General features: G+C 45.3%; 1 protein-coding gene across 3 annotated transcripts in view; it reads right to left on the bottom strand.

Annotated features, from left to right (window-relative positions):
• Nucleotides 1–5,855, bottom strand: part of LOC308259806 (GON-4-like protein) — a gene marked incomplete at both ends in the record, with an annotated part of 62,436 nt that extends 56,581 nt beyond the window's left edge. For 2 of the 3 annotated variants that reach the window (XM_080691073.1, XM_080691074.1), the window contains one exon: nt 5,336–5,840. In XM_080691073.1, coding sequence (XP_080547199.1) covers nt 5,336–5,840 — 505 coding nt within the window. Of the gene's footprint in view, nt 1–5,335 lie in introns of all 3 variants that reach the window. The other variant, XM_080691072.1, reaches the window with a different exon arrangement.
• Nucleotides 5,856–15,317: the final 9,462 nt, after the last annotated feature.

Raw genomic sequence — 15,317 nt, 5'->3', positions numbered from 1 at the left:
AAGTATGCACCACCACGCTGAAATCTAATATTCTTTGAACTTTATTTTCTTCTATAGAAAAATCAGATTCAGCCAGGAACGATGGCACACGCTTCTAATCCCAGCATTCAGGAGGCTAAGGCAGAAGGATTGCGGTTCTCGGTTAGCCTCAGCTACTTAGTGAGGCCCTTCACAACTTACTTAGAGCTTGTTTCAAAATAAAGAATAAAAAATAGCTCTAGGAGTGTAGCTCAGAGACAGAATGCCCCTGTGTTTCATTCCAAGTACTGCCAAAAAAAAAAAAAAATCAGATTCATAACTGAGGGGGGGACTTTTGATCACAAAGGGACATTTCTACACAGGACAATACAAAATTTAATCAACTATAAATGATATATATATAAAATGACCTGACTGTAAATCAGTGTTACATAACACAGTAAATAACACTATATATTTTTAAGTTCCAAGGCATTTATGCATGTATTGTATAGTTATTTATTTTTGTAGAATTGGGGATTAAACCCAGGACCTCACACATAAATAAATAAAATAAAATGGTGCTGGGGTGAAGCTCAGGAATAAAATGCCCCTGGGTTCCATTCCCAGTACCAAAAAAGAAATAAACTGATTTCTAAAATGTGTATAAAATGTGTATGGTACCACCAACAAAAAAATTTATTTCTAAGATGTTGTTAGTGGCACATGCTGGTAATCCCAGCACTTGGTAGGCTGAGACTAGAGGACCACAGGTTAGAGGCTAATGTCAGAAAGTTTTGTTTGTTTTTTGTTTTGGTGGTGCTGGGGGTGGAACCCAGGGGCTTTCTACCTCCAGGCTATACTCCCAGACCTATTTTATATTTTATTTGGAAACAGTCTCACTAAGTAGCTGAGGCTGGCTTCGAACCTGTACAATCCTCCTGTCTCAGCCTCCCAAGCGCAGGGATTACAAGTGTGCACCACCACACCTGGCTGATGTCAGCAATTTAGCAAGACCTTTTTTCAAAATAAAAAGTGCCAAGTGTGGTGGCATCCCCAATACTGCAAAATAAATAAATGAATGGATAAATGAATGAATGAATGAATGAATGAATAAATAAATAAATAAATAGGACTGGGAGTAGAGTGTGGAAACAGAATACTTCTGGGTTCAATCCCCAATATTAAAAAAATTTTTAAAGCCGGGCATGGTGGCGCATGCTTGTAATCCCAGCATTCGGGAGGCTGAGACCAGGAGGATTGCAGTTCGCTGACAACCTCAGCTACTTAGTGAGGCCCTCTGCAACTCAGTGAGACCCGGTTTCAAAATAAAGAATAAAAAATAGGGCAGGGGGTGTAGCTCGGAGGACAAATGCCCCTGGGTTCCATCCCCAGACCCGCAAAAAAAAAAAAAAAAAAAAAAAATTTTATGCCGGGCATTGTGGCACACACTTGTAATCCCTGTGCTTGGGAGGCGGAGACAGGAGGATTGCGCAGGTTCGAAGCCAGCCTCAGCTGGCTTAAGAGACCCTGTTCTGTTTTCAAATAAAAATATAAAATAGGTCTGGGGGTGTAGCCGGGAGGTAGAGGTCCCTAGGTTACACCCCAGTACCACCAAAAAAAAAAAGTACAGTTGACTTTTCTTGGTTGTTTTGAGTTTTTCTACAATGATTTGACGCTGCTGTGCTCATAATCAGAAAACTGAAATGTTACTTCTTCCTCAGCCCAAGGTCATCTTCAACCTGCTCCTCTGCGTCTGAATGAGAGTCGCTATGGAGCCATGTGCAATGAGGAAAGCGATTCTCCAGGAGTACAGTCTTCCTCAAAAGAGCTTCCATCTCTGACAATGTGCTTCAGACAACTCATTTACTTCATCAGTTTTCTAATGCAGTAGAATCAGAAACAGAAAATTCTGCTGTATAACGCACACACACACACAAAGCCAGGCGTGGTGGCGCATGCTTGTAATCCCAGCATTCGGGAGGCCGAGACAGGAGGATTGTGGTTCGCTGACAGCCTCAGCTACTTAGTGATGCCCTTTGCAACTGAGTGAGACTGTTTCAAAATAAAGAATAAAAAATAGGGCTGGGGGTGTAGCTCAGAGGTAGAATGCCCCTGTGTTCCATCCCCAGTATCAAAACAAAAAACAAAACAAAACAAAAAAACAGACACACAAGCCAAGAGTGGCGCATGCTTGCAATCCCAGTACTCTGGAGGCTAAGACAGGAGGATTGCAAGTTCCTAGCCAGCCTCAGTTACTTAATGAGGCCCTTTGCAACTTAGTGAGATTCTGTTTCAAAAAATAAAAAATAGAGCCGGGCGTGGTGGCACACGCTTGTAATCCCCGCACTTGGGAGGCAGAGACAGGAGGATCGCGCAGGTTCGAAGCCAGCCGCGCGTGCTAGTTTAGGAGACCCTGTTTCCAAATAAAAAAAAAAATGTGAAAATAGGTCTGGGAGTGTAGCCCAGAGGTAGAAGGGCTTCCAGGAACCCCAGTACCACCAAAAAAAAATAAAAATAAAAATAAAAATAAAAAAATAAAAAATAGAGCTGGAGAAGTAGCTGGAAGGTAGACTATCCCTGAGTTCAATCCTCAGTAACACACACACACACACACACACACACACACACACACACACACACACACACGGGCAGCTAGGCGTGGTGGCACATGCCTATAATCTCAGGACATGGGAGACTGAGACAGAAGGATCACAGGTTCAAAGGATACCCTCAGTAAGTACTAAGACTCTCATTAACCTAGCAAAACCCTGTTTCAAAATAAAAATAAGCTGGGTATGTTGGCACACGCTTGTAAGCCCAGCATTCAGGAGGCTGAGATCGGAGGATTGCAGTTCACAGATAGCCTCAAGCTACTTATTGAGGCCTTCTGTAACTTAGACTCTGTTTCAAAATAAAAAATAAAAAATAGGGAAGGGGGTGTAGCTCAGAGGTAGACTGCCCTGGGTTCTGTCCCCAGAACTGAAATAAATAAATAAATAAATAAATAAATAAATAAATAAGTAAGTAAGTAAGTAAGTAAGTTGTCTGTGAGCCGGGCATGGTGGCGCATACTTGTAATCCCCGTGCTTGGGAGGCAGAGACAGGAGGATCGTGCAGGTTCAAAGCCAGCCGCACACGCTAGCTTAGGAGACCCTGTTTCCAAATAAAAATCTAAAAATAGGTCTGGGAGTGTAGCCCGGAGGTAGAAGGGCTTCCAGAAACCCCAGTACCACCAAAAAAAAAAAAAAAGTTGTCTGTGATGGCACAAGTCTGTAATCCCAGTACTTGGGAGGCGCAGACAGGATTATAGGTTCGAAGACAGCCTCAGCAGATAGTGAGACTCTCATCAATCTGGCGAGACCTTGTTTCAAAATAAGAAATAAAATTAGGCTGTGGGTGTAGCTCAAAGGTAGAATGCCTCTGGGTTCCAATTCCCAGTACCACAAAAATAAAAATTAAAAATTTTAAATTTAAGATTTAAAAAATAAAAAAAATAGGCCTACGGGTGCATGTGGGAGGTGGAATGTCCCTGGGTTCAATCCCCAGTACAAAAAAAATAGAAACAGGGTTGCTCTCTTCCTGGATTCTTTCTCTCTCCCCCTCTGTCTGTCTTTCTTCCTTTCATACCAGCCCCTCCAATAAATCTCTTGGCTACAAAAAAAAAAAAAATAGAAACAGGGTCTCGCTAGGTTGCTGAGAGTCTACTTGTTGAGGCTGTCTTCTAACCGGCCATCCTCCTGTCTCAGCCTCCCAAGTACTGGGATTACAAGCGTGCACCACCACACTTGGCTTATTTTTCATTTTGAAACCGGTCTTACTAAGTTGCTGAAGGCCTCGCTCTGTGGCTGAGGCTGGCCTCAAACCTGCAATCCTCCTAACTCAGCCTTGCAAGTACTGGGATTACAGCCTGCATACACCAATGTGCCCAGCTGAATGTAATTCTATACAATATTTTAGTATACCTGCATCTTTGTGTGTGTGTCTGTCACTGGGGATTAAACCCAGGGGAATTCAACTCAGAGCTACACACCCACACCTCTTCTTATTTTTATTTGGAAACAGGGTGTCTCTAGGCTGCTGAGTCTCACTACTTGCCAAGGCTGTCCTTGAATCTGTGATGCTGTCTCAGCTTCCCAAGTGCTAGGACTGTGAGCATGCACCTTACCCGGCTCTGTACCTGCATCCTGACTGCGGCGCCTCACCTGAGGTCAAATGTGGAATTTTCCACTTGTAGCACCATGTCAGCACACAAAAAGTTTAGAATTTTGGAGCATTTTGAGTTTCTCTTTCATTGTTTATTTTTGGTAGTGGTGGTTTAACCTAAGGGCATTCTACCTCTGAGCTACACCCCCAGCCCTATTTTTTATTCTTTGAGACAGGGTCTCACTGAGTTGCAGAGACCCTCACTAAGTAGCTGAGGTTGGCCACAAACCACGATCCTCCTGTCTCAGCCTCCCAAGTACTGGGATTACAAGCAAGCATGCGCCACCATGCCTTGTAAGTCTTTTTATTTTTTAAACAGGTCTCACTGAGTTGTGAAGGGTATAAGTAGCTGAGGCTGTCGGTGAACCGTGATCCTCAGGTCTCAGCCTCCCGAATGCTAGGATTACAAGGAGGCGCCACCACGCCTTGCCAGGTGTAGTGGCGCCTGCTTGTAATCCCAGCATTCGGAAGGCTGAGAAAGGAGGACTGCGGTTTGCAAACAGCCTTAGCTACTTAGTGAGGCCCTTTGCAACTCAGTGAGACCCTGTTTCAAAATAAAGAATAAGCCGGGCGTGGTGGCGCATGCTTGTAATCCCCGCGCTTGGGAGGCTGAGACAGGAGGACTGCACGGCTTCGAAGCCAGCCTCAGCAACTTAGTGAGACCCTGTCTCCAAATAAAATATAAAAAAAAAGGTCTGGGAGTATAGCCCGGAGGTAGAAAGCCTCTGGGTTTCACCCCCAGTATCACAAAAAAAAAAAAAAAAAAAAAGAAGAAAAAAGAAGGCTGAGGATGTAGCTCGGAGGCAGAATGCCCCTGGATTCCATCCCCAGTACCACACAAAAGAAAGAAAGAAAAAAAGAAAGAAAGGAAGAAAGAAAGAAGGCAGGCCTCACTAGGCTGCTGAGTCTCGCTGCAGTGTGTTGCTGGGGCTGTTCTTGGGCCTCCTATCCCAGCCTCCCATGTACAGGATTACAGGCATGTGTCACCACACCCAGCAGGATTTTGGAGCATTCTGGACTTTCAATCATCCTATACTGACAGAGAAAACATAGCCTATAGATTTTCATATATTTTTTGTTTATTTGTTTGTTTGTTTTTGGTGGTACTGGGGTTCCTGGAAGCCCTTCTACCTCTGGGCTACACTCCCAGACCTAGATTTTCTTATCTTACCTCCTCCTTCCTTGACTTCGTCACTAAGCTCTCCAGAAAAAGTCTCCTTTGATATGGCATCATCACCTCTGTCTTCGTGGGTAAGTGGACCAGGCCTGAGCACAGGTTTCTTCCCTCTCCTTGAGGCCGTGGCCTGGAGTTTCCCTCTGCCGACGGGTATGCTAAGGGAATGGGCCGACTCCAAAGAAGGCAGGGTGATTCCCTGAGACGCAGCCACATCGACAGCTTCCAGAACCGGCAGGCCTGTGTCCTGGGTAAGCATCCTAGAGCTCAAAGACGGATCCTCCATACCAAGCTGAATTCCTGCATCCTGCACAGACTGAACGTCAATGCCAGCGGCTTGGCCGTGACCTGGGCCCCAGGACAGCAACGCCGGCCCCAAGTCTTTGACATGATCATATTGAGGGTGACCAGCCGACTCTGGGTCTACGCTGTCTTCCTCTTGGGTGCTCTTGTGTTGCGGGGACTCTGTCAGGGTAGTTCTTCTCTTCTTACTGGGCAACATTTTAAAAGTCCCACTTTTGTTCCATTCTAAAGAGGATAAAAACAAGTTCTTATTAGCTAATGATGGTAACTTTTTTTTTTTCATTTTATTCATGTCCAATCATGAACATAATCGTCACACAAATAGCCAGGCCTGGTAGCACATGCCTGGAATCCCGGTACTTGGGAGGCTGAGACAGGAGGACTGCAGGTTTGCGGCCAGCCTCAGCAACTTAGTGAGAACCTCTGCAACTTATACCCTGTTCCAACATAAAAAATAGGCTTGGGAGATGGGCGTGGTGGCGCACGCTTGTAATCCCCGCGATTGGGAGGCTCAGACAGGAGGATTGCGCAGGTTCGAAGCCAGCCTCAGCTACTTAGTGAGGCTCTCAGCAACTTAGTGAGACCGTTTCCAAATAAAATATAAAAAAAGGTCTGGGAGTATAGCCCAGAGGTAGAAAGCCTCTGGGTTCCACCCCTAGTACCACCAAAAAATAAATAAAATAAAATAAAATAAAATAAAATATGCTTGGGGATGTCGCTAAGAGGTGGACCGCCTGAGTTCCATCCCCAGGACCACAAAAAAAAAAAAAAAAAAATTGTGTTGAAATAAAGGAGATTTCTACTGCCTCTGTACTATGTTGCTTCTGGACTTCTGGCGTCAATTCTAGTTCTCCCTTTTTTTCTTTCTTTCTCTCTTTTTTTTTTTTTTTTTTTTTTTTTTTGTGTGTGTGTGTGTGTGGTACCCAGGGGCTTTCTATCTCCAGGCTATGTTCCCAGACCTATTTTATACTTTATTTGGAAACAGGGTCTAAGTTGCTAAGAGCCTCACTAAGTAGCTGAGGCTGGCTTCAAACTTGTGCAATCCTCCTATCTCAGCCTCCAAAGTGCTGGGATTACAAGCGTGCGCCACCACATCTGGCTATTTATTTATTCATTTTTGTAGTATTGGGGATTGTACCCAGAGACATTCTACCTCCGACCTAAATCCCCAGCCCTTATTTTTTGCTTTGAAACAAGGTCTCACTAGGTTGCTGAATGTCTCACTAGCTGCTGAGGCTGTTCTTCAACCTGTGATTCTCCTGTCTCAACCTCCCAAGGACTGGAATTACAGGTATACACCACCATGCTGGTCTAGCTATTCCACTTTAAGGTCAAATATGACCTAAACTTCAGGGTATCTTCTTCTGTGTTCTTAGAGCCCCTGTTTTTCAAACTGCTTTTATAGTACTTGTTGCTTTTGTAATTATCTGTCTCTCTGTCCCAAAACTTATTGAGAAAAAATGACTCCTTCAACTCGTATACCTAATACTGAGCAGTGGCTGAGTACTATATATGCTCCACCTACATGAATGAATGAAATGAATGAATGAATGAATGAATGAATGAATGTCGGGATAAACTGTGCAGCATCTAGACCAAGCAAGATTATACAGAAATTGATTGTATTTTTCTACCCAGAAAACCTTGCTCTCATAAGTACATCCAAAAAGAGAATGAGCTGTCTTGTGTGACAGTGATTTCTCCGTCACTGATGTTTAAGCAAAGTCTAGCATGCCACCTAAAGGCATACTAGAGAAAGGTTGGACTAGAGAACTTAAAAGTAACATTAGAGCCAGGCATGAGGGTCCTGCCTGTGAATCCCAGGACTAGGAAGGCTGAGACAGGAGGATCCTGGGTTTGAGGGCAGCCTCAGCAAGCAGTGAAACTCTCCTCAGCCCTTTGTTCAAATTAAAATGAAATAGGGCTGGAGATATAGCTCAGAGGTAGAATGCTCTGGGGTTTAATCCCCAGTACCAAAAAATAAAATAAAATAAAAATTAAAAAAAGTTTTACCAGGCATGATGGCTCATATGTGTAATTGCAGAACTTAGGAGGCTGACACAGGAGGAACGCAGGTTCAAGATCAGCCTCAGCAACCTATCAAGACCCTGTTTTGAAATAAATATTAAAAGGGCTAGAGCTATAGCTCAGAGGTAGACTGCCCATATGCTCAACCCTGAGTAACACAAAAAACATTTATATACATATACACATACACATACACACGCACACACACATGCGCAACTCAGTGAAACCCTGTTTCAAAATAGAGAATAAAAAGAATAAAAAATAGGGCTAAGAGTGTAGCTTGGAGGTATAATGCCCCTGGGTTCCACCCCCAATACCATAAAAAATATACACACACACAATATACATACATGTATATGTACTTATACACACATATACATATGGCTGGAGGGGTATAGCTCAGGGGAAGAATATCCCTGGGTTCAATCCCCAGTAACACACAAAATAATAAAAATAATAACAAAAAAACAAAGTTAGATCTAGCTCTGATTTTTTTAATTTTGTGTGTTGTGTGTTGATTGTGTGTGTGTGGAGTATTGGGAATTGAACACAGGGGCATTCTACCTCCCAGCAACACCCCCAGCCCTATGTTATTCTCTTATTTTGAAATAGGCTTCACTGGGCGTGGTGGCCCACGCTTGTAATCCCGGCGCTTGGGAGGCTGAGACAAGAGGATTACGCAGGTTCGAAGCCAGCCTCAGCTACTTACTGAGGTTCTCAGCAACCTAGTGAGACACTGTTTCCAAATAAAATATAAAAAATAGTTCTGGGAGTATAGCCCGGAGGTAGAAAGCCTCTGGGTTCTACCCCCAGTACCACAAAAAAAAAAAAAAAAAGAAAAGAAAAAAGAACTAGATTTCACTAAGTTGGAAAGGGTCTCACTAGGTCGCTGAGGCTGGCCGCAAGCCTGCCATCAGCCTCCCAAGTATTGGGATTACAAGCGTGGGCCACCAACCCGGTTTATAAGATTAATTTAAACCTCCCCTAGCTCTTCCTGGACTTCTCTCTCTCTCTCTCTCTCTCTCTCTCTCTCTCTCTCTCTCTCTCTCTCTCTCTCTCTCTCTCTCTTTCCCTTTCATACCGGCTCCTCCAATAAATCTCTTGGCTACAAAAAATTAAAATTAAAATAAAAAATAAACCTCCCCTAATCCAATTCCTCTGAACATTAGGGAGGACCACCAGCTGATATTGTTATCTTGGCCAAACTCAATAAGCAAGGGACAACTTGTTGTTTCCTCTGAATGGGCGAGGAGAGGGTTGAGAGCACCCATTTGAGTTCCTGGGGTCCAGAAAGAGAGAGAAGGAAGAGAAGGCGGGCAGCGAGGGTTGAGCGGGCAGCGCGCGGGGACGGTCCGGGCACCGCAAACACAGAAGCACCTGCACCGCCCGCTCCTTTGCAAGCGCCAGGCTCGGACCCCGCGCGGAATGAACGCCAGCCGGAGGCACACGCGCGGCCTGGGAGAGCATTTCCAAGAGACGTGCTGACTGCGCGGCGGCCAGGCCCAGTCCCCCCACAGACAGCCCGCGGCGCGCCCCCCGCCAGACCCGCCCTCGCCCTGCTCAGCCCGAGTTCCACCGCCTCTGCCCGCCCCACTGTACGCTACCCAGTCCCCTTACGAGCCGACCTGCTCCCGCGGAAACTCTGCTTTGGCAACAGCGGAAGTTGGGCAACGGCAGGGACTGACGTGCGCGCTCCCGAGGCCCCGTGCCCGGCGCGGCTCCGGCGTCAACGCGCATGCGCCAACCCCTAGACGCCATCTTGTTTTCGGTCCCAGTGAAGCCACAGGCCTAGTACGTCGTTTATTGGCAAAAATTTTAAAGGCACAACTCCTCTTTCTCTACCCCCCCCAAGGAACTATTCTACTAAAAACTGGCTGAGAGCTGGGTGTAGTGGCTCACTTCCTTAATCACAGTATTTGGGAAACTGACACAGGAGGATCTTGGATTTGAGGACAGCCTCAGCTATTTAGTGAGCCCCTTTACAACTCAGTGAAACCCTGTTTCAAAATAAAGAATTAAAGCTGGGCGTGGTGGCGCACGCTTGTAATCCCCGCGCTTGGGAGGCTGAGACAGGAGGATTGCGCAGGTTCGAAGCCAGCCTCAGCTACTTAGTGCCGGCTCAGGAGACCCTGTTTCCAAATAGAAATGTAAAAATAGGTCTGGAAGTGTAGCCCGGAGGTAGAAGGGCTTCCAAGAACCCCATTACCACCAAAAAATAAAAAAATTTTAAAAATAAAGAATTAAAAAATAAGCCAGGCGTCGTGGCGCAGGTTTGTAATCCCAGCATTTGGGAGGCTGAGACAGGAGGATTGTGGTTCGCGGACAGCCTCAAATACTTAGTGAGGCCCTCTGCAACTTAGTGAGACCCTGTTTCAAAATAAAGAATAGGGCTGGAGGTGTAAGCCCGGAGGTAGAATGCCCCTGGGTTCCATCCCCAGTACTGCAAAAAAAAAAAAAAATTTTAGGTAGTGTCAAACTTCTGTAATCCCAGATACCAAGGCTGAGGCAAAAGTGTGTCTGGGATCAAAGTGCTCCTGGGGTCAATCCACAGTGGGGGTGGGGAGAGTGACCCTAAAGTCAATTTGCATTCAGCTATAGCAATTATTCATAACTATATAAGACCACATTTTACAAGACACAACTTTACGTGTGTGTGTGTGTGTGTGTGTGTGTGTGTGTGTGTGTGTGTGTGTGTGATTACTGAGGATAGAATTCAGAGGCCTTCTATCTTCAGGCTAGATTACTGAGGATAGAATCCAGAGGCCTTCTATCTTCAGGCTACATCCTCAACCTATTCTATATTTTATTTGGAAACAGGGTCTCACTAAGTTACTGAGAGCCTCACTTAAGTAGCTGAGGCTGGCTTCGAACCTGCGCGATCCTCCTGTCTCAGCCTCCCAAGTACTGGGATTACAAGCGTGCGCCACCACGCCCGGCTACTTTATGTGTTTTGTGAAGTAGGAGAGGAGAAATAAAATATTAGGTAGGAAGAAGGAGACCAACTGGAAAGGGAATTTATAGTTTACGGGGTTTTGTTTTTGTTTTTGTTTTTTGAGGGGAGGCAGCATTCTACACTTAAGCTACACTCCCAGCACTATATATTTTTTTTGCTAATTTTGTTTTTGTAGTACTGGGATGGAACCCGGGGTCATTCTACCTCCAAGCTATACCCCCAGCCCTATTTTTTATTCTTTATTTTGAAACAGGGTCTCAGTGAGTTGCAAAGGGCCTAAGTAGCTGAGTCTATCCTGGACCCGCGATCTTTCTGTCTCAGCCTTCCAAATGCTGGGATTACAAGAGTGCACCACTATGCCTGGCTCATAACGGCCTGACTTGACACCAAAACTGCCTGGGATGCCTAGCAAACAAAGAATTCCCAAAGGAAGTCTCACCATTCCCAAAAGAAGTCAAGCCTTCCAGCAGCCACCAATGAAATGGCAGAAAAATGAGGACTCCAGCTGAGCATGGTGGGGCACTTGTAATCCCAGCATTTGGGAGGATCCCGGTTCACAGACAGCCTCAGCTACTTATCGAGGCCCTCTGCAACTTACTGAGACCCTGTTTCAAAATAAAGAATAAACCCGGCGTGGTGGCGCACACTTATAAGCTCCGCGCTTGGGAAGCGGAGACAGGAGGATCACCCAGGTTCGAGGCCAGCCTTGCTGGCTTAAGAGACCCTGTTTCCAAATAAAAATATAAAAATAGGTCTAGGAGTGTAGCCTGGAGGTAGAAGGGTTCCATCCCCAGTACCACCAGAAAATAAAAAATAAAAAAATAATAATAAATAGGGCAGGGGGTGTGGCTCTTGAAGGTCAAATGCCTCTGGGTTCAATCCCCAGACCCTAAAAAAAAAAAAAAAAAAAAAAAAAAAAAAACAAGAAAAGAAAAGAAAAATATCTGAGACAAGTAGCTGGGTGTGGTGGCACAAACTTATAATCCCAGCATTCAGGATGAAAAGATGGGAGAAGCGTTATTCACAGACAGCCTCAGCTACTTAGTGAGGCCCTCTGCAACTTAGTGAGACCCTGGTTCAAAATAAAAATACAAAATATGGCAGGGCGTGTAGCTCAGAGGTCGAATGCCCCTGGGTTCCATCCCCAGACCCACCAAAAAAAAAAAAGAAAGAAAGAAACTAGTCATTCCATCCCTGCCATGGATCCCTAGTAATCCCCTCTTGGGGTTCCCTATAAAAAGAAAAAACTATCCAGGGCATAGTTGGTGCACACTTGTAATCCCAGCATTTGAGAGGTTGAGACAAGAGGATTGTGGTTATGAACAGCTGCAGCTACTTAGTGAGGTCCTTTGCAACTCAGTGAGACCCTGTTTTAAAATAAAGAATAAAAAATAAGGTTTGGGGTATAGCTTATAAGTAGAATCCCCTGGGTATTATCCCCAGGACCGCAAAAAAAAAAAAAAAAAAAATTAAAAACAGGGCTGGGAAGCTGAGTGTGGTGACGCAAGCTTGTAATCCCAGCATTAGGGAAGCTGAGACAGGAGGATTGGGGTTTGTGGCTGGCCTCAGCTACTTAGTGAGGCCCACTGCAACTCAGTGAGGCCCTGTTTCAAAATAAAAAATAAAAAATAGGGCTAGAGGTATAGCTTAGAGAAAAAATGCCCCTGGGTTGTTCCATACCCAGAACCGCAAAAAACAGATAGATAGATAGATAGATAGATAGATAGACAGACAGACAGACAGACAGACAGACAGATATAAGGGTATAGTTCAGAAGTAGACTGTCCCTGCGTTCAAGCCCTAATACCACAGACGGAAAGACAGGCAGACAGACAGACAGGAAAGAAGGAAGGCAGGCTAACGACTCCCAGTGCTCTCTTTCTTGAGATGGTTGAGTTCTCCCTTGAACATGTATCTCCCACTTTTTCTTAAACCCACCTCTGTCTTTGCCTCTGGCGCGTGCTGAAATTCTTTCCTGCCATAGAAGCCAAGGACCCCGCCGCTCCTGAGGCTTTGGCTCCCCACAACGAATTCTGCAGGACAATAGATGTGATTTTATTTTCCAGTTCGCATAGGAGAGATTAAGGCTGAGCTAAGTAGTAGGTGACTTCACCAAAGTGTGCAGTTAATCAAGGGAAATCTGATATCGGAGCTTTATCTCCTAATGTATCGATCAGTACTCAGGAAGGTGCAGAGGAGGTAGTCAATGTTCCGTAACTGAATACTTTTTATATATATATATATACTGGGGATTGAAACCAGGGGCTTACTATCACCAAGCTACACCTGAGCCCTCTTTTCTTTTTTTCTTTCTTTCTTTTTGTTTTTGTTTTTTGTTTTACTGGGGGTGGAACCCAGGGGCATTCTACCTCCGAGTTACAAACCCAGCATTATTTTTTATTCTTTATTTTGAAACAGGGTCTCACTGAGTTGCAAAGGGCTTAAGTAGCTGAGGCTGGCTGCGCGAACCATGATCCTCCTGTCTCAGCCTCCCAAAAGCCTCACCAGTTTAGTGAGACCGTCAGCAATGTTGTGAGACCTTATTTCAAAATAAAATTGGAGCCTAGGACCAGCCTCAGTTACTTAGTGAGGCCCTCTGCAACTTAGTGAGAACTTGTTTCAAAATCAAGAATAAGCCAGGCGTGGTGGCACACGCTTGTAATCCCTGTGCTTGGGAGGCAGAGACAGGAGGATCACGCTGGTTCGGAGCCAGCCTCGCTGGCTTAAGAGACCCTGAGGTTTCCAAATTTTAAAAATTAAATTAAATTAAATTAAATTTAAAAAAAAATATATATATATATATATATATATATATATATATATATATTAGGTCTGGGAGTGTAGCCCGGAGGTAGACGGGCTTCCAGGAATCCCAGTACCACCAAAAAAAAAAAAAAAAAAATCAAGAATAAAAAATTAGGGTTGGGGGTGTAGCTTGGAGGTAGAATGCTCCTGGATTCCATTTCCAATACTGCAAAAGAAAAGAAAAGAAAAGGAAAGGAAAGGAAAGAAAAGGAGCCTAGCAATCATGTGCAGGAGTGCATGTCTGTAGTCCCAGTATTTTGAAGTCTGGCATGGGAGGATCTCAGGTTCAAGGACAGCCTCAGCAACTTAGTGAGACTCTCAGCAATCAAATAAGACCCTGTTTCTTTCTTTTTCTTTTTTCTTTTCTTTTACTCTATTTTTTTATTTTATTTATTTATTTTTTTTGTAGGTCTGGGGATGGAACCCAGGTACATTCGACCTCTGAGCTATACTCCCTGCCCTATTTTTTATTCTTTATTTTGAAACCGGGTCTCACTGAGTTGCAGAGGGCCTCACTAAGTAGGTGAGGCTGTCCAGGAACCACAATCCTCCTGTCCCCACCTCCCAAATGCTGAGATTACAAGCTTGCGCCATCAAGCCCGGCCTGAGACCCTGTTTCTAAGTAAAATAATAAAAAGAGCCGGAGTGAGCTGGCCATGGTGGTGTACCCTTATAATCCCAGAATTTGTGGGGCTGAGACTGGAAGATCACCATTTCAGAGCCAGCCCCAGGTACTTAGTGAGGGCCTCTGAAACTTAGACCCTGTTTCAAATAAAGAATAAAAATAGGCCTAGGGCATAGCTCAGAGGTAGAATGCCCCTGGGTTCAATCCCCAGTACCAAAAAAAAGGGGTGACTGGAGGGTGTGGTTCAGAAGTAAAATGTTTTTGAGTTAATTCCCCAGTACCAAAAAATAAAATAAAATAGGACTGGCATGTGGCTCAGAGGTAGAATGTCCCTGAATTCAATCCCCCAAAATAAAGGCCTCCATAAGTATGTATGTACGTGTGTGGCACTGGGATTGAACCCAGGGGCATTCTGCTTCCAAGCTACACACCCAGCCCTATTTTATTTTTATTTTGAAACAAGATCATGAGCGGAATGTGGTGGCTCGCTCTTCTAATCCCAGTACTTGGGAGGCTGAGATAGGAGGATTGCAGGTTCACTGCCAGCCTCACTACTTAGTGAGGCCCTCAGGAACTTAGTGAGAACCTGTTCCTGTTACCAAATATAGAATAAAAAATTGAGCTGGAGGTATAGCTCGGCGGTAGAATGACCCTGGGTTCAGTCCCCAGTATCACACACACACACACACACACACACACACACACACACACACAAAGACAACGTGTCGTACAATTTCTAGAGCTGGACTTGCACCTGTTACCATCCTGCCTCAGTCTCCTTAGGGTCTAGGACTGCAGACAACCCCCCCACCCCCCTCCCCGCCTGGCCTATAAACACTTCTCTCTGGGGCTAGAGTACTTTAGCGGCCAGCCTGCCTGTGGGCGGGGTCTTGTTCTGGGGGAAACGAGGCGGTGGGAGGGGCCCCTCGGAGAGATCTTCCGGAAAGGGGAGGGCCTTACCTTTCGGAATCTTTCGGATAGAGGCGGAGTCTTGTACCGAGGGCGGTTCGGAAAAAGGCGGAGCCTATCTCGCATCAGGACCAGTCCGACTGCACCTGCATCCTTAGCTCAGAGCATCCCTGGAGCCTCTTAAGAGGAGAGCGCAGCTGGCGAGCGGGGACCGGACCGTCGCAGGAGACGTCCGCTAGACACCCTCCCCCTCCCTGACCTAGAGCGCTACAGCAGCGACCTGGGTACTGACCAGGGGGTCCCAGAGCTACCCGATCGTCGCGAAAACATTTATAGCGACCTCCTCTGATTACGAC

Source organism: Muscardinus avellanarius (assembly GCF_963383645.1).
Source record: "Muscardinus avellanarius genome assembly, chromosome: 3".
NCBI lineage: Eukaryota > Metazoa > Chordata > Mammalia > Rodentia > Gliridae > Muscardinus > Muscardinus avellanarius.
This window is presented reverse-complemented; position numbering and strand designations above follow the sequence as displayed.